This window comes from Pangasianodon hypophthalmus, chromosome 27 (genome assembly GCF_027358585.1).
Source record: "Pangasianodon hypophthalmus isolate fPanHyp1 chromosome 27, fPanHyp1.pri, whole genome shotgun sequence".
Lineage (NCBI taxonomy): Eukaryota > Metazoa > Chordata > Actinopteri > Siluriformes > Pangasiidae > Pangasianodon > Pangasianodon hypophthalmus.
The window spans coordinates 7,315,557-7,332,628 of record NC_069736.1 but is presented as its reverse complement, the minus strand read 5'-3'; the positions used below and the strand labels follow the sequence as shown (position 1 = coordinate 7,332,628).

Sequence of the window (17,072 nt, the reverse complement as noted above, 5' to 3'; positions counted from 1 at the left end):
TCCACCTTGTGTACAGGGAATTGGAGGTAACTGGCTGGACAAATGTTTTTGTTAACAAACAATTCTGAATTTGATTTAATATATGCATTTTAAGTTATGGACTTTTCACATGCTGCTGTTTTATGTGAATGCAGTTTGTCACCCTTTATAACGGTATATTTTGATGTATGATCAGGGGTTCCATTAATGATACATTTATTTAATTAAGTTGAGACATCCGCAAGTCTCAAGTATTGTATGTATTATATCTGTTAATATGCAAGAGTGCACAGTTGTGGCCAGCTGTTTAGAAGGAATCATCCTTATGTAAAAGGTTGGAGTCAGATGATAAATACACATTTGAGTAATTGTAGCTTTACTGGTATGATCACTACCATTTGCATTGGTGCATGTTATGGAATTTTCAGAACTGGAATTGGGAACCACAAACAGTATTATAGAGGGGAAAAAAGGACAACCTCAGCATATACCAATGACTTAATCAGTGTTTTTTATTCTTCAAGTGATTTCTAACACCAACACAACGTTTAAAACACACCACCACAATACACTGCTTTAAGAACACCTTTAAAAGGGGGCCAACACCCAAGCAAAACAAGGCTATTCGTGTGCGCAGCTGCAACCTGACTCCAGCGGACAGATCCGCTTCCAGAGGCGGAAACACGGAAACGCGGAATCGGGATGCGCGCTCACGAGGCAGGAAAAGGCCGTGGCTTCAGGTGCGTCAGTGGCGCGTGCGCGCGTTCTCGTTCAACAAGGCAGGAAAAGGTTTAACAGACATTAGGACCACGATCCGCTTCTCAAGTCATCTCCAGTGGGGGCATTCCTGGCTCTGTAGAGAAATAATAATAATAATTTAAAAAAAAGAAAGATTAAAGCAAGTTTACAACAACGTATCGTGTTAAATATTCGAGAAATTTTACTGAATTGGCGAAACAACAACAAAAACAACAACAACAACAACAAAAAGGGAAGGACTGCATTGGCAGCTTGTTACACAACAGGCTGAGAGAAGGAGCATGCCAGGACAGGAGTAAACAGCAAAATACTACACAATTACACACACAAACAGCACATATATACACTTTCTTACCAATTATACATCGTTCAAGACGAAGAGCTTTTGGATCTCTTCCTCTTCACTTCGCTATTCCGGTATTTTTCAGCGATTTTTCTCTCATGTCCTGCAGGACAATGGCGGTTGGTGTTTAATCCGATTTCTTTCTTCGTTCTTCCTTTTCCTCCAGCATGGCACGAATATTCATCCAGGTTATAATAATCATACTGGTCATAGTGCGCCTCTTCAAACAAAGCCAACCTTTCAATGTCAGTGGCCATTTTTTCTTTCTTTTCACAGAAAAGTCACCTTTCACGCGCCTCAACAAGCTCTCTCTCTTCTGTGCGTAAACAACAGATGATGTCACGTGGTTTTATCTGTGTTTTCAGTCGCCTTCGGGTCACGTGGCTGCGTCCTCGATCGTTGATTGGCTGGAAATTTGATCGCCCACGCCTACAGTCAACAGCCATGCGGTCAATATACTTCTCTATATCTATCTCACATCCAGGGATAAGAAGAATCTGCATTCTCCACTTAGAAGATTTTTGCAGAAGCCATACAGTTACACAAGGAATAAAATGACGCAGGATATAAAAAAAAAAAAAGCTAAAAATAATGTGCATGCTATAGGTAAATAAAATGTAAAAACAAAGACATATATACTCTGTATATGAGTGTTATGTATAATGAGTGCTAAAGGAAAACTCTATCCTTAAATGTTATATACGTTTATACTGAGATATTTTTTATATGTTTAGTGATTGTATTGTTAATTTGTTGTTTGTTGCTGTATTTTCATTATTCCCTTGAGAAGAATGGATTGTGTGTGGCTCTGACGTCACAGAGAGACATTGCTAGTGCAGAGGTAAATAGACAGGAGAAAGTCAATAAGAGAAAATATTCAAACAATCTCAAAAATAAGAGATAAAGGTCAGGTTTCACTCTCTCTGAAAAACAAACGAGCAAGCGATTCTTTTCTCACTCACCATTTTCTGGCGATGTTCCACGCTGGAATCTAAATCCAACGATGAAACAGTGGAGAAAGTAAAGGTTGCAGGTATATGATTCAGGTACGCTGAGTTACGCCAGAGACCCGTCTAGTTAGCGATGTACAAGATGGTGAACATGATGGCATTGACGGCCATATCAGCGTGAAAGCTGTGGAAGCTGATCTGTTTGAGTCGAGTGTACAGATCTGGACAGACTAAAGCTACTAAAGTGCTGCTGCACTGCTCTCCTTAACTAGAGATGAAGTGAGAGCTAAAGCCCACTGCACCACTATAAGCAGGTAGTCAAAAGTGTGGCTGTGGGGGTTTGTGTTCATTCAGCTACAAGAACATTAGTGAGGTCAGGAACTGATGTTGGGTGAGGAGGTCTGGGTGTTCCCGTTCATCCCAAAGGTTTTCAGTGGGTGGAGGTCAGGGCTCTCTGCAGGACACTCAAGTTCTTCCACTCTAACCTTCTCAAACCATGGCTTTGTGCACAGGGGCAGTGTCATACTGGAACAGGTTTCATTTCCCTGAAGGGAAATTGTAATGCTACAGCATACAAAAACATTCTAGACAATTCTGTGCTTCCAACTTTGTTGCAGCAGTTTGGAGAAGAACCACATATGGGTGTGATGGTCAGGTGTCCATAAACTTTTGGCCATATAGTGTATATACATACATACACTGATCAGCTATAACATTACAACCACCTGCCTAATATTGTGTGTGTGTATGATATCCAGGTGTCATATCATAGATAAACGGGATGTGGAGAATCCTAGAGTGTTTGTTAATGAGAATTATATTTTGAGCATAGGAAGATCTCTATTAATCTCTATTCTAATACTCTGAGTGTTATTATCATGTGGTCAGAAAAAAAACGAACAAACAAACAAACAAACAAAAAAACACTTATTACGTAATCATATAGGACTATCTCGAAATTTGAAGAGAATATATTTTCTCCACATGGTGGCAGTGTGAGTTTAAAAAAAAACAAGAATGAAAAACTTTTTTAAAGAAATTACAATGTTAACTGGCTTTATACTGTCTTTTCCCAATGAGCATTATACTGAAATTGTCAAAAAGTTGTGATGTAGTGATTTTTTTTTATTTTTATTTTTTATTTATTTATTTTTTGTTTTGCAGGCTTGTGGCTTTACACATTTTCCTCAAGTTCATCTGGACATCAAATTACACAGAAAAAACTCAAGCACAACCAAATTCCATTCATTTGCAAATATTCACAGCTTTCTCATCATTAGAATAAATAATAAATGTAACATATAATTACATTTCCAGCTTAAAGTACATGAATGACTGATTATTACATTTAATTCGATGAGTAAGAAGTTTAGCTAAGATTGTAATTATAATATTATATAGAATAATATTTGTTGTTTATGTAATGGTCATTATGTTATTAGAACAGTCAGCTCCATAATTATTGCCACACTTCATGGCACCGAGCAATAAATAATATGGAAAATAAATAACACCTGCAATTAGTCATATTTTGAGTTCTTCTCAGTTGGGTTTTTTACTGTTCCAGACTTTTCAAACTTTTTTTCTGAGTTTTATATTCAGACTTCCAGATCAACAGCCATCTGATTGTTTGTCTATTTGGTCATTAATGACAAAGGAAATGTGTGTGTGTGCGACCTGGTTAAATATCTCTGAAGAAACAGAAATTGTCAAAGGCAAAAATCGAGTGATTGGAGACTATAAAAAAAGAATGATGCATGATTACGAATGATGTAATATTATGATTCTCTATCAATAATATTTGTTTCAGTTGTAATATTTATACCAGACATATATTGTGTCTCATCAAGGCCAACCTTTGATTATCTATATGATATTTAGCCTTAATATGGCTATATTGATATTATTGAGTGCACAACCTCAGGACAAAATAAAGAAGTTTTTTTTAATCTCTGTTTCTGAATGTGATATAAATGTTCTTTAATAGTCTTTATGTCCACTGTTAGCTTACAACAATGTCTTATCAACCATTTTGCATATTCTCCAGGCAGTTTCTGGATCCTCTCAGTTTTAATATCTGCCCTTCACACAGTCTTCCTCACTGATTATATAGAACTCTGACAGATTGCCTGACCAATATTTGCTCATTCTTTAGATGCCATAAACTGCCTTCTTCAGATCGGATCTTCAAATCAGATCAGAATAAAGAAATATTTATTTATTGAAAATGCACAAGCTGTGTGCTCACCAAGGCATCAAGTGACAAGCAGTGACATCCCACAAACTGAATTGTACACAGGCATCCAATGTGCAAAGAGAAGATACACAGGTAGATAGCACAGAAAACTGAAATTAAAAAAAAAGTAAAAGTAAACAAGCTGATTTAGATTATAATTTCCTTACTGTTTCATACTGCTGTTTTGTTGCAGGACATTTATTTCAATCACTCACTTTCAGTTATTACTTTATCCTGGTCTAGGTCACGGTGGACAGGAATACTGGGCATGAGGCAGGAATACACTCCTTGAGCCCATCACAGGGCACCATGCATACACACACACAAACTCACACACACTCATTCATACCAAGGGAAAATCTGGAGTAGCCAAACCACCCACCTGCCTGTTTTATGGAGGAAACCTGTGAAACCAGAGGAAACATACACACACAGACATGGGAACAACATAAACAGAAACTCCACACAGACAGTAACCCGAGGATCGAACCGGGGACCCTGGAGCTGACAGGTGTCTGTTTGTTTGTTTGTTTGTTTATTTATTTATTTGGTGTATAAATTGCAAATTGCAGAGTTGAGGTACACTACCCTTTTTCCCACCTAGAAACTTTAGGGGGTGCAAACTTTTGCACCCACCCGTCTGTTTGAACCCGAACCCGAGCGCGCGCGCGCCCCCTGCCGGCCGCAGAGCGCTGACGCGGGTGGACACGCCCCTGCCGCTGTGGCGCGCGCCGACGCTCTTCCACGTCTCCGCTCCCGCGGGCCCAATGGTCGGAGAAGGCTGCGTGTGCGAGCAAGGCCGGGAAAAAACATGGCGGCGCCCGTCTTGAGAGTGTCCACCCCTCGATGGGAAAGAATAGCCAGGTTCCTCGTTTGCCTGCTAGGAATACTGCTGTCCGTTTACGCGTTTCACGTGGAGCGGGAGATATCCCGGGATGCGAACTATCGGGCTCTTTGCGACCTGAGCAACTCTATAAGCTGTTCCAAAGTGTTCGGCTCAAGGTAAGTGAATCAAGCTAGGCTAATCGGCTACATCCACAAAAAACCCGCCTACTTCCATACTAGTGTGTCAGAGGAGTAGGGCAGCGGCGCTGGCGCTGAGTGCGGTAGAGTAGTATGGGTTTACGAGTTCAGCTCAGACTAGCGCTTAATGTGCACTGGGTCAGTGATCTGTCTGGGTGTTAGCTTCCTGGCTAACTCAGTGTGATGCTAATAAAGCATGTGTGTTATTGTTTTGGTTAAAACGAATGCTAGCTGTTAGCATTCTTTGTAAAACGCGTAAATAACACAAGTTAGCGTGCTAGACTTGAATGGAGGGAACAAGCTAGCTAACAGCTAACGAGTGTCTGCTGAAGCCTGCAGCCCACAGCTAGCTAGCATTAGGAGCCTTTAATAGCCTGGTTTGTCCCTGAAGTATTCGGGATAGGAATGTAAAAGTGTAAAAGGTTTTGTATTTTTACAGCCTTATAGCATTCACTATAGTGACTGGTGACTAAACAAAATTTCCTTGCTGGAATGAATGTGTGTGTGTGTGTGTGTGTGTGTGTGTGTGTGTGTGTAAAACTGAAATTTTAACTAGCCACATAGCCTCTTAGCCGCCTAAACTAAAACAGAGAGCCAGGACCGGCTCTAAATATATACACTAGTGTTTATTAAACAGTTTATAATCTTATTTTCGGTGCTATATCTTATTTTCCATTCATAAATTAGCTAAACTGCTTCTACAAGATGCTAGGCGTTACTAACGTTAGCTAGCTGTCAGACTGACTCGGGTTTAATTTCTAAGGCGTTTCCACACGGTGGCTATTTTATTTATTTTATTTTATTTTGTCGTCTCTGGTGGGGCTGAAATTCATGTTAATAGAAGTACAAGTCCAATATGCTTTCTTGCCTAAACGCCTTGAATTGTGTTCAGTATCACCCTTGACACAGATGTGTTCATTTGTGAGTAATTTACTGACGTGGAACTGAGGAGGGTTTTTTTTTTTTTTTTTAAGTGGTTAGCCACAGCTCATATTAACAACCAGAGGACATCCTTCAACCTGACAGGCATGTTTAGGCTGTCACTTTCAGCTTTTCAGCCTTGTGATATAGATAAATAAAGGATTACTTACTGGCTTAAGCTTAGTGCCTGTAAGAAAGCTGTTTTGTGCAATAATTTAGCTCAGTGTGTAGTATAGTCAGTGTGTCCTTGATTACCCATAATCTGATTTCTAAACACTACTTCTTGAAAAATTGAGCAAGGATGCACTGATGACACTTCTTTCACATCCCTGATACGCTATCAGTGTCTGAGTCTCAGTCAGTATCTGAAACTGACTGCTTAGTGACATCCTGACAGTAACTGAGTCAACCTTTTGTTCAAATTTATTCTTCTAATCTGAATTATGAGTATGAAAGATGGTTACTTTTATTGTCCGCAAAGTGGAAGTTTGTCTTTGGCATCACCATACATATACTATATAGGTATGTACATATGTGTGTGTGTGTGTGTGTATATGTATATATATATATATATATATATATATATATATATATATATATATATATATATATATATACACTCACATTTATGACTCAGCATTTAATATTCTAATGGATTTGGCACAAATGACATCTGATACACATTTTTTTATTGCCCGTGGTTGTCTAAAGTGTCTCCTTAGACAGCAGTGGTGTGAAGGTGGCATGCTGTAAGTAGAGAATAAAACACAACGTGGCATGCTGTTATAGGCAAATCATCAATTACAAGGTGGTATGATGCGGTCAAGCACGCAGTGTTATTGTTACCACCTCAAATTTTCCAATTAACAGCACGTCCTGAAGTGTTATATTCGTCTTATACCGCAGCAATTTGCCAACAATTTAAACTTAGTTCCTGTTATCACTTATGATATAGCAGCTATAAAGAGTCATTCCTTCACCAGCCTCTCTCTTTTTTTTTTTTTTGTCTTTGTTGAAATAAGAAAGAAAAAAAAAACAGAAGACATCCCTGTGGCAGAAAACAGAGGACTTCACCATATTAACAGTTGTATGCTTTTCTCAGTTAAATAACATCACATGTTTGTCGTACAAGTCTCTATGAATTATTACTATAAAAATTATAACATATTAGAACAAGCGCACTAATGTAATCCCATGATTTGAAATGTAGCAGGCACTATTACACCATAACAGGTACTATATATAAGCTATATATATATGTACTGTATGTACTATATTTAAGCTGTTGTTATAGAAAACGAATCAGATCTACGAATTCAGCAGTGCTTCGGTATGAGACAGTTTGTGTCTTGTGTTCACACGAACGGCCAGCATGACACGTGTTCACGGCATAAAAGATGCTATATCAAATCCAGCCCATTGGATCAGTACTTCTCCAATTCTGAGTATGAGTGTTGTGGTCGATACTGTATCAGATCGGATTTGACGCGTGTTCTGTGTTTTATGCTGTGACACGACACACATCATGCACATGAACATTTGAAGTTCCTGCCATCACGTGTGGCATTTTTTTCCCCACCTGAACAGTTGTAGAGAGTTGCTTGATTACTGTGAGGATGCTGAGATCAGGTCAGGCTCAGATATCGTCTCTGATATCAGTGTCACATTGAAAAGCAAAAGATGCAATCAGTGTTGTACGAGTAAACCAGGCTTTATTACAGCAGGCCAGGCTCAGTTCTCAAGAGCTGTTTTGTTTTTCGTTCCAGCTCGTATTCACATGTGGAAATTAGAAGAGATGCTTGGTTAGATCTCTGAGAGTCACAAATGTAGTCCTGTTGAAAGCGACCATTTTGTGAATCACAAAAAGGAGGGCTGCATATAACGGGAAAGATTGTATCCCTCTCCAACCACTTTCATTCACTTCAAATTCACTTACAGAGATCAATTTACGAAGTATATTTTATTTACGTTGTTATTATGCTCTGGTATGTGAGACACTCACTGCTGAGTATTTCAGTTGGTAGTATCTGGGGTAAAGGTCTGTCTTTGTGGCTTGATGGATGTGAGATGATTGTGTAAGGATGGCCAGAGAGCCATTTCACCTAATCTAAGCTGGATGCTTTTAATTCTATCTCACTTGTAAGTAGATGACGTGAATAAATGTAAATTTAATCCTCTTTGGTCAGACAGCGTACATACATGTGCAAGGGCATTTGTTGAATGATAAAAGGACTAGCGATGGTACTGATCCGATATTCGTTACCGTGTCAGACTAATCTGAGCAAAAAATGCTGGATTGGATATTGGAGATAAAAAAAAAAAAAGAATCCAAATGTGATTTTGTAACAAGCTAACATTTATCTTTTACACTGAAGTTATACAGTGACAGTTCTTTATTTTCCTTTCTTAGTTTCTAAATATATTGTTAAATATATTTGGCATGAAAAATGATACTGGATTACAGTTCTTTTTTTTAAAATTTAATTATCATCTAATTTTGTACATGTTTGCATTTTATTTATTTATTTTTAGATTTTTTTTTGGGAAGCGTTTATTTGAATTTAAATAAGCTGTCATTTTGTGTAAGTCATTTTCATGGCTGTGTATTTCATCCTGCATGGTAGTGGAATGTTGGAGCAGTTTCATTGTGGTAAATTTAGATGGTTATCTTCAGTGAAGTGCATCAATTAAAAATTCCCTTATATGTAAGATTAGTAGATAAACATAGATCGGTAACATGAAAAGAAAAGTGCGAGCTTCTGACCGGATGGCAGGTTTTTTTTTGCAGTATCCCAGCGCACTGGGTGATCGTGACTCTCTGAAATGTTAATTAACAGATTAATACCTTTTGTGCGATTCCAGGCGGAGAGAGTAGTAGAAGTAAAGAACGATGAATGAATTAGCACTACTGATGCAACACAGTAGAGAAGTTGTTTGAAGAGTCTTCCACAACAGTACTGCAACGAAAAAAAAAATCTCTTAATAAGTTTAGTTAAATAATAAGGAAGCCGGAAAATAACCGTTGGCAAAGTCACCAGTTTAACCAGCTCAGCCTGTGTTTTATCAGCTGGTCACACCAAGCTGTTTTAGGGCAGTTACTTAAAAAGAAAAAAAAAAACGGTTTTCAAATAATACGTAGCAACTGTGCAGTTGCTGTTAAACATGTAAGAACAATTTGACATGAACATTCAACAACATGAATGATGCCTTAACAAGAATGAAACACAGAGACTGGGCTCTGTGTTTGCTGACACTGATTATAAATTATTTACATTTGGCTTCACTAGATAAGAAATCCTGTGTTTTCAGGTGAACTATTTTTTTTTTACAAAATATTACTATTACAAACATATTACAAAAATGCCGTAAAATTTGAAGGCAGTATCGCCCACACCTAGACTTGTCACATCGCCTCATTCACTGAGGCTGAATAATATATTGTTTGTTCATTCTTATCGCGCCTCAGAAGTGATATTGCAGAATCCTACAATATGCAAACTCTGAGTAATTTTTTGTATGAGTTCTGACCGTTCTGTAATAGATAAACCTTATCTGAGATGTGTAGGTTTAAAAAGTTTAAAAGGCAAATTTTTATCTGACATCACAGTTTCACTGGTTTGTTGTACTATGCAATCACAGTGTAGTATTTTTGTCCATAGTTTGATAAATATAGCCTTTATCAGTCCTGATTGGAGCCCACCATTGTAGTTAATTGTAAGCACGAGAACTGTCAGACACCCGAAACGTAATCGGTGATTTTGTTAGGGATTGCGTAGTGGGATTTCATGGTATGTTACAGTTATTCACTTACTTATTTTGCAGTTATTTGGTTATCTAAATCTTCACCATGAGCTATCATCATTTTTGATGTGATCTGTGGACTGTTTGTCTTGGCTTGCTTGTATCAGCTTGTGATTTATATTCGTGAAGTGCCTTTGACTTTAGAAAGATGCTGTAGAAATGAAATGAATCTTACTACTAAGGGCTCTTTTAAGTTGCATTAAAAGTTCCTAGCTAAGAGTTTCTTCTCAAAACCTGTTCTGTTGCTGAGTTTAGACACGAAAATCCAAACAATCACACGTATATAATATGTTGGTCAAAAATATTTTATACTTTATTTTATACTATTCTATATACTATATACTATACTTTTATACTATATTTTATATTTTATATCTTAGACAGAAAAAAATACGAGTATTTAAATACGAGTATTCAAACTGAACATGTTTGAATCTAAGAAGTTATGTAGGCTGCCGTATGTGTTACTAGATCTTGTCAAGTTATGTGTTACCAGTTTGTGGTTTCCTTTCCAGTGGCTGTTACTAGATCATCACAAAAGTCAGCTTTCCTTTGCAGAGCAGATATTCGGGTTAAAGGCTGCAGAGTTGCTGAAAGCTGAGTTGGTTTATTATCAGGTTTTTCTTTTTTTTTGCTTTGGATTGATTAAGCAAACAATTAGGATGATTGTGTAAGGGATAACATGAGACAGCAGTCTGGAAATGTTGAACAACATGATCTGTTTTCCATGTACATGCTGTTTAACTGTGAGCAATTCCTTTGGGTTTTTATGGTGAATTTTACGAGGTTAAAATGTCCTTTTAAAGCTGTGTTTGTAGTATTATTAGTGGTCTCAAGGCACTTTGATTATTTTGTTTTGCATAAAGATTTTGGCCAGTTTGCAGTAGTCCTTTCTTTATTCTAATCTCTTTATCAGACTTAATTGAAAGCCTTTATTCCTATTACAGTGCACAGAGTCATGTTAAATCCTTATTAAGAGCAGACAGATAAGACAGAGACAAATAGCAGGAATGCAGATAGATTTAACCTGCTAACATTTAGGTGGCTGTAATTAGCGGGCCAAGCACCCTAATCACATTATTATTATTATTATTATTATTATTATTATGTCTCAGTATTCTTGTTTAGCATTTGTTTTACGGTTTAATTCAGTGTTGGACAATTCAGCTGCCCAAGAGAAGCAGTTTATGTGTCTGGGCTGTCAGTGGGTCCCCATCCCTCATTTTCTCCCAAAATTTGGTCACTTGCCAGTTCCCGCCCACCAGCCAGCTCTACCCTATTATATGACAGCTACCAACTGGAAAGGGTGAAATCTCTAAGTCATGTGAAGCCAGCCAACCGTGTCCATTCGAACTGCTGCTCATGCTGTGTCGCAGGGTAGTGTAACACCCTCTGAACTGTTTGCCCTCTTCCACATACATGAGTTCACAGATGTCCACATTTGGTTAGTGACAGTGATTGACAGGGGAGAGAGAGTGACGCTATCCCTCTCACCCACAGAGCACGGCCAAGGTTGCTCTCTTAGTATACCATTCCACCAACCAACGAAAGGAAAAAAAAAAAGCCCGAGATCATAGAAGCTATATGAACTTTTTTTTTTTTTTTAGGTCAGACTTTCAATGACAGCGTTTGCAGTTTAGCAGGCAGTGGGATTTAGGCTGAGTAGCTCATATGACAGTTACAGCATCAAGGTGCATCACGCCGTTATAAAGTTCATTACATACCAAGAGAAAACCTTTTTCCTAGCTGTTAAACCTACTTGTCTATTGGGCATCTATGAATAAAAATAATCTAATGGCCAGACGTGAATTCTGCTTATCCTTTGTGCCTTGGCAACGCTTCCTCAGGTGAGGGTGGAATTCAGATACAGGACACTGATAAGCCCTATCATAATCTTGTTGTCATAATAATGTCATTGCCATTATATATACCATACAGATTTGGGACAAGAGCAACATCGGTGCTTAAAGTCCATCTTTAACAATGCAGTGGCATGATCTATCTATCAGGGAGATTAGCAGGGGCATGTTTACTGGGTCGATCACGTGCATCCACGCAGTGATGATATCGGGTTAGATTATAGCCCTCTGAAGCTCTGGTTTCTGTTTCTTGTGAGTGTTGAATGTAAGGCAGTTTAGTTTCTTGTACCCAAAGTTTCCCTTTAGTTAGAATTTCATTTCTCCCATGAAATTATTAGGGCTAAAGGTGACTTTTGGATTGCTCAAGGGGAAGTTCTGTTCTACTTTCAATAATAAATTTCACTGTTTTGTTCATCATCTTGTGACTTTTTATTCAGGCCAAAGATTTCTTTGCTGTTCTTTGTGTTCCAAATAGAGAAGGCATTGATATTAATCTTTAAAAAAAAAAATCACTGATGATGTTTTTTGTTTGTTTGTTTTGTTTCCTCATAAACCACCGTGTCTATGTGTTCTTCTCTTTTTCTCTGTAGATGGGGTCGGGGATTCGGCTTGTTGGGGTCCATCTTTGGTAACAACAGTGCAATAAATCAGCCAAACAGTGTCTACGGACTGTTGTTTTATGTCTTTCAGCTGTTATTAGGTAAGTACTCGACAACATCATGCCATTTTGAAGGACAGCCAATGACTCATGTTGCCAAATAGTTAACTTTTCAGACGTGCACAAGTTGCCCTTTACAATGAACCAGAAACAGATTCCTCTCGCCATGGTTGTTATAATAAAACCAAGAAGTCTGGCCTCCCGCCAGCACAAAATGACACCATTTTAATTATGTCAGTCTTGAGGGATTTAACTAATCAAGAGTACTCTACCAAGGGTCTGGTGCAGATGAGAGCTCACAAAATTTTTGATTCATGGTTTAGAGGCAACAAAAGATTAGCACATAAGATTAGCAAAAGTATGGTACTCAGGAATCAGGGATTAGAAAACTGAAAACAAACAAAATTGTTTGTTGAACACAAACATGAACAAAATCACTCTGAATTCTGAGTTCCAGTGTGAAAACTGTAATTTAAAAAGTTCTTAACTGGTTAATAACAGTATTTATTTGTCCTAATGTGATTTCTAGGTATAGCCTAAACTGAAACATTTTTCCAATAGGCTTAAATTCCTGTCCAGAACTGGTCACTTCCTGCACGCCTGGCTACATAATGTTAGATAGCTGCTATAGCAGGGTTTTTGAAGATGGGGTGACAGCGGGAAAATCCAATTCTGCAAGCAGCAAATCATGCTGCAAAGTAGATAGATTCTCTAAAGGGGGGAAAAAAAATACACATTTCTGGTTAAATGCAGTGCTTGGTTTTATTCATGCCCTAGGCTTCCTATAAGCAGAGTACACTATCACATGTAAAGAACAATATTAACCATTCTCTTATTTTGTTCTAACTAAAGAGGGGGTAATGGAACGATGGAGCAGGGTCGTAAGAATTTCATTTCTGTTCAACCAAAATGGAAAATAAATTATTTCTAATCCCCCGTACAAATAACACCAATCACAAATCCATAGTTGTTTGTGATTTCTAAAGCTGCTACTGTCAGCCTTCAGTCAGGATATTTTACTTTACTTTATAGGATCTTTGACCTAGTTTACTTCAAAAGTATTTCTCATTTTCCTGTCGTGCAGAAGGAGAACCCTAATGACAAAGAGTTCTTGTTTTATTGAGCACTATTGGACATCCTGAAGTTGCAGCGATTGGATGGCTGAATTGCCTAAAGGGGAAACTTCATACGTGCCTTTTAATATCCTGGCACAGCAAACTAAACCACAGATTGTATGTGTGGTAGGGAGGCATTGGATGGGTGGGGTGTCATCCAAACTCAACATATACACATCTTTTTTAGTTCCGTTTAACATTTCTTATAGTCAAAGCATACAAGAGACTTTAGAATTATAATGTTCTTTTGATATATTTGGCCAAATAGTTATAGTTGTTATAAATGAAAGGTTTACACCAAAGTATTGCTTAAAAATAAATTTTAAAAAATTGAGGGTTGAAACTTTTTGGCTAGATCATAAAATCATAAAGTTCTCAGACAGAACCTGATTTTAAGGTCTAGAAATCTCTACATTGTGTGTCACTTGAATTATCTGCATGAAACAGGTGAATAATTTCAACCCCTCCTGGGCTTCCATTTGAGTTAAATGACTCACTCTTTTTTCTATCACATCTCTATTTTTACTCTTTCTTTCTCCTTCTTCCCCTGAGAGCTGTGGCATTTGCTGACTCAGACTCTCCCACATGTAGGCTTCCGTGGCCAGCTGATAGGACCACGAGTTCGCCAGATCTCATGTGTCTAACGCAGCACATGATCATGCTTACTCTCACTGAATTCAGAAGTCTGATTTGATTTATTACAAATTAATTACAAATGCATTATACAGACTGAATAAATCCACATTTTCAGTTATTGTTCCCTGTTGACATTTTAATGTCAATGTACTCATATGAGGGTTAGAAAGAAAGAACTAGTCACATTGTGGAAGAAAACTGTGTGCAAACTTCCATTTTTCTTTTTCTGTAAAATGTATTAGTATGATAGGCTATTAGGAGGAAATAAGCTATTCCGTCCATGTTTTTAAAAATGTCTGTCCAACAGTTGTATTTATCTAAAAAATTGTATTTAAATTTGATTAAACTTAAATTTAAATAAAAGCCAAGCATCCCATTTACAATGCAGTTTTGATTTTACAGTGCTTTTTACCCTTACACTGTATCACTGCAGATTTCATCTTCATCTCTCCTTGGCTCTGTGTGCGCTGTCTGTCCTCTTTTCCTTATTGCACTTTTGCATCTATGAATAGATTGACCTTAAAGGAGAAAAGAGAATGCAAAGGGGTTGTGTGTACCTGGGTCATGGTAGTGCCAACTGGGGAAAGGTCACATCTTCTCTCTATCAGGATGTCGATTTTTCTTGGCAGACATTTTGGAAAGATTTCATTCCCAGATTTTCTTAGGTTCAGGTGTGATGAAATACCATGATGTATGACAGTAATAATACTATGCTAGGTCAGGAAAGATAATACTTACAAGTGCAGTACATATCTTGAAATATCTTTGGAAATGTGTTAAAAATCATTTAAAACTGGGCAGACTGCTTTAAAGAACAATGTTGCCAAAAAAAAAAAGAGAAACTTTTTTTAATATAGCTAAAATAGAAAGCTGAAAATAATTCACTTAATAAGTCTGTTCTTAAAATACATTTTAAGTAAATAAAAATACACTAAAAATGTCCCTTGGATTTTAATTTTAATACTTGCTAGTGAAGAGTTATTTAATAGGATACTTCCTGGAAAAAAACAAAAACAAAACAAAAACATCACTTCAGGTACTGTGAAAAGAGGCTGAAATTGAACACCATCCTGCGCTCCAGTATTAAATTTAAATAATTCTAGCAAGTGATCACCATGAGCTTTAACTTTTACGTCCTCATGTTAAGACATGAAGCACAAGCCTATGGCTTGAAATATTCCTGCCCTTTGAAAGGGAAATGTCTGAATTGAGTTCTTGCAAAAGGATCAGATAAATAAGGAGTTGACATTTATAACATTGCAGTTTTTGTTTTCTGCTGTCATTAACCGGCCCACGTGTGTGTCCCTTAGGCTTGACTGTGAGTGCGATGGCCGCCCTGATTCTCATGACCACGTCCATCGTCTCAGTGATAGGCTCGGTGTACCTGGCCTACATCCTCTACTTTGTCCTGAAAGACTTCTGCATCATCTGCATTACCACATATGCACTGAACTTCATTCTACTCGTGCTTAACTACAAGAGGCTGGTCTACTTGAATGAGGCCTGGAAGCAACAGCTAAAGCGGGACTAAAAGAAAAAAGTGAAAATACAAGGATTAAAAAAAAAACAAAAGAAATGTGACCTCCGAACGTTTGACTTGCCACCGGGAGACCTTGCTTCCAAACCAGTGTCTATTCTGCGTACATGTAATAACGAAAATACCCAATCTGAAGAAAATTAAAATCCTAGGGCCGCAGATCACAAGTTCATTTGCATTTACAAAGGAAGGATCTAAAACAGATTTTTTTTTTTTTTTTTTGGTTCAGTTTATTTTTTTTTGGTGTTCTGTGTTTCTTGCTCATGAGGGATGGGGCCAGGATAAGCGGAGTCAAAGAAAGATCACGAAAGCACTCACAGAGAAACAGCTACGAGTATGGACAGAGGAAATCCTGTGAAGAACAAAGCGAACAGGAGAAGTGTAGAGAAGGCATAGGCCTGTCAAATGGTGCTTACTTGAATCCAGTGGAAAAGTCTTGTTTTTGTAGAGCTGTACATCAACTGAATTATGGGCTTTTTAATGAATAAAAGTGCATGATCATGAGGTTTATGTACGGTTCACAGAGGTAATTCCATTAAAAGACAGAAAAAGGATAGAAATCGTTAAAAAACAAATAAATTGTAATTTTATGTTTACAGTTTTTTATTTCTTTTTGAGTAAGACCACTAATTTTTAACTATGGGAGAATTGTGAGATGTTGGTGTGTAGATCAAAATCATTATATCATCTACAGTTTTGTTTTATTCTGCAGTTCCCTAGGTAGATATTGTGTCAGAGTTACTTGGACAGTTTTTGTTTTAGTGTTATTAAAAAAAATGGACAAAGTACAGCAACATTACTTCTGATAAGTAAAAACAAAAATGTTTGTCTTGAGATGATTTCATCTTACAATTGTGTTGTAGATCTGCACCAAGCTCTCACATTCCAGTTTTTACTCATTGTAGCGATTAATAGGCATCCGTTAAGTTTAGTCATAATTTGGTTAAATTGCACCTAAGAAGGAGTAAGGTTCCTTCTTAGTCCTAGGTCAGGCGTAGTGTTTGTTTGGGGAAACTCGGAGTTCACAGTCATGAAAAGGCTAACTTGTGAACAAGTCTGCAGCGCAGTGCGTACTTCTCTCCACCCTGCTGAGACAGCTCTTCAGACAAGCTCCCTTTTCTGTACTCTATTGTAAATACTCTTGTATGTCAGCATTCCTGTACACACAGTAACATTCACTAGAGAATAATGTGCCTAAAATTCTTTTTTTTGTCCTTGACTCGAAATGTGTTGTACTTAAAAGTATTTCATTGTG

General features: G+C 37.6%; 2 protein-coding genes across 2 annotated transcripts; one reads left to right on the top strand and one right to left on the bottom strand.

The window, feature by feature from the left end:
- Positions 1 to 467: 467 nt before the first annotated feature.
- LOC113531088 (nuclear protein 1-like) lies at positions 468 to 1,423 on the bottom strand. Its single transcript, XM_034300495.2, has 2 exons — positions 1,094 to 1,423; positions 468 to 832 (listed from the first exon to the last, which is right to left on the bottom strand). The coding sequence occupies exon 1, from the start codon at positions 1,336 to 1,338 to the stop codon at positions 1,108 to 1,110; it is 231 nt and encodes a 76-aa protein (XP_034156386.1). The 5' UTR covers positions 1,339 to 1,423; the 3' UTR covers positions 468 to 832; positions 1,094 to 1,107.
- Positions 1,424 to 4,993: 3,570 nt separating this feature from the next.
- vkorc1l1 (vitamin K epoxide reductase complex, subunit 1-like 1) lies at positions 4,994 to 17,072 on the top strand. Its single transcript, XM_026922142.3, has 3 exons — positions 4,994 to 5,269; positions 12,462 to 12,571; positions 15,591 to 17,072. The coding sequence occupies exons 1-3, from the start codon at positions 5,079 to 5,081 to the stop codon at positions 15,809 to 15,811; spliced, it is 522 nt and encodes a 173-aa protein (XP_026777943.1). The 5' UTR covers positions 4,994 to 5,078; the 3' UTR covers positions 15,812 to 17,072.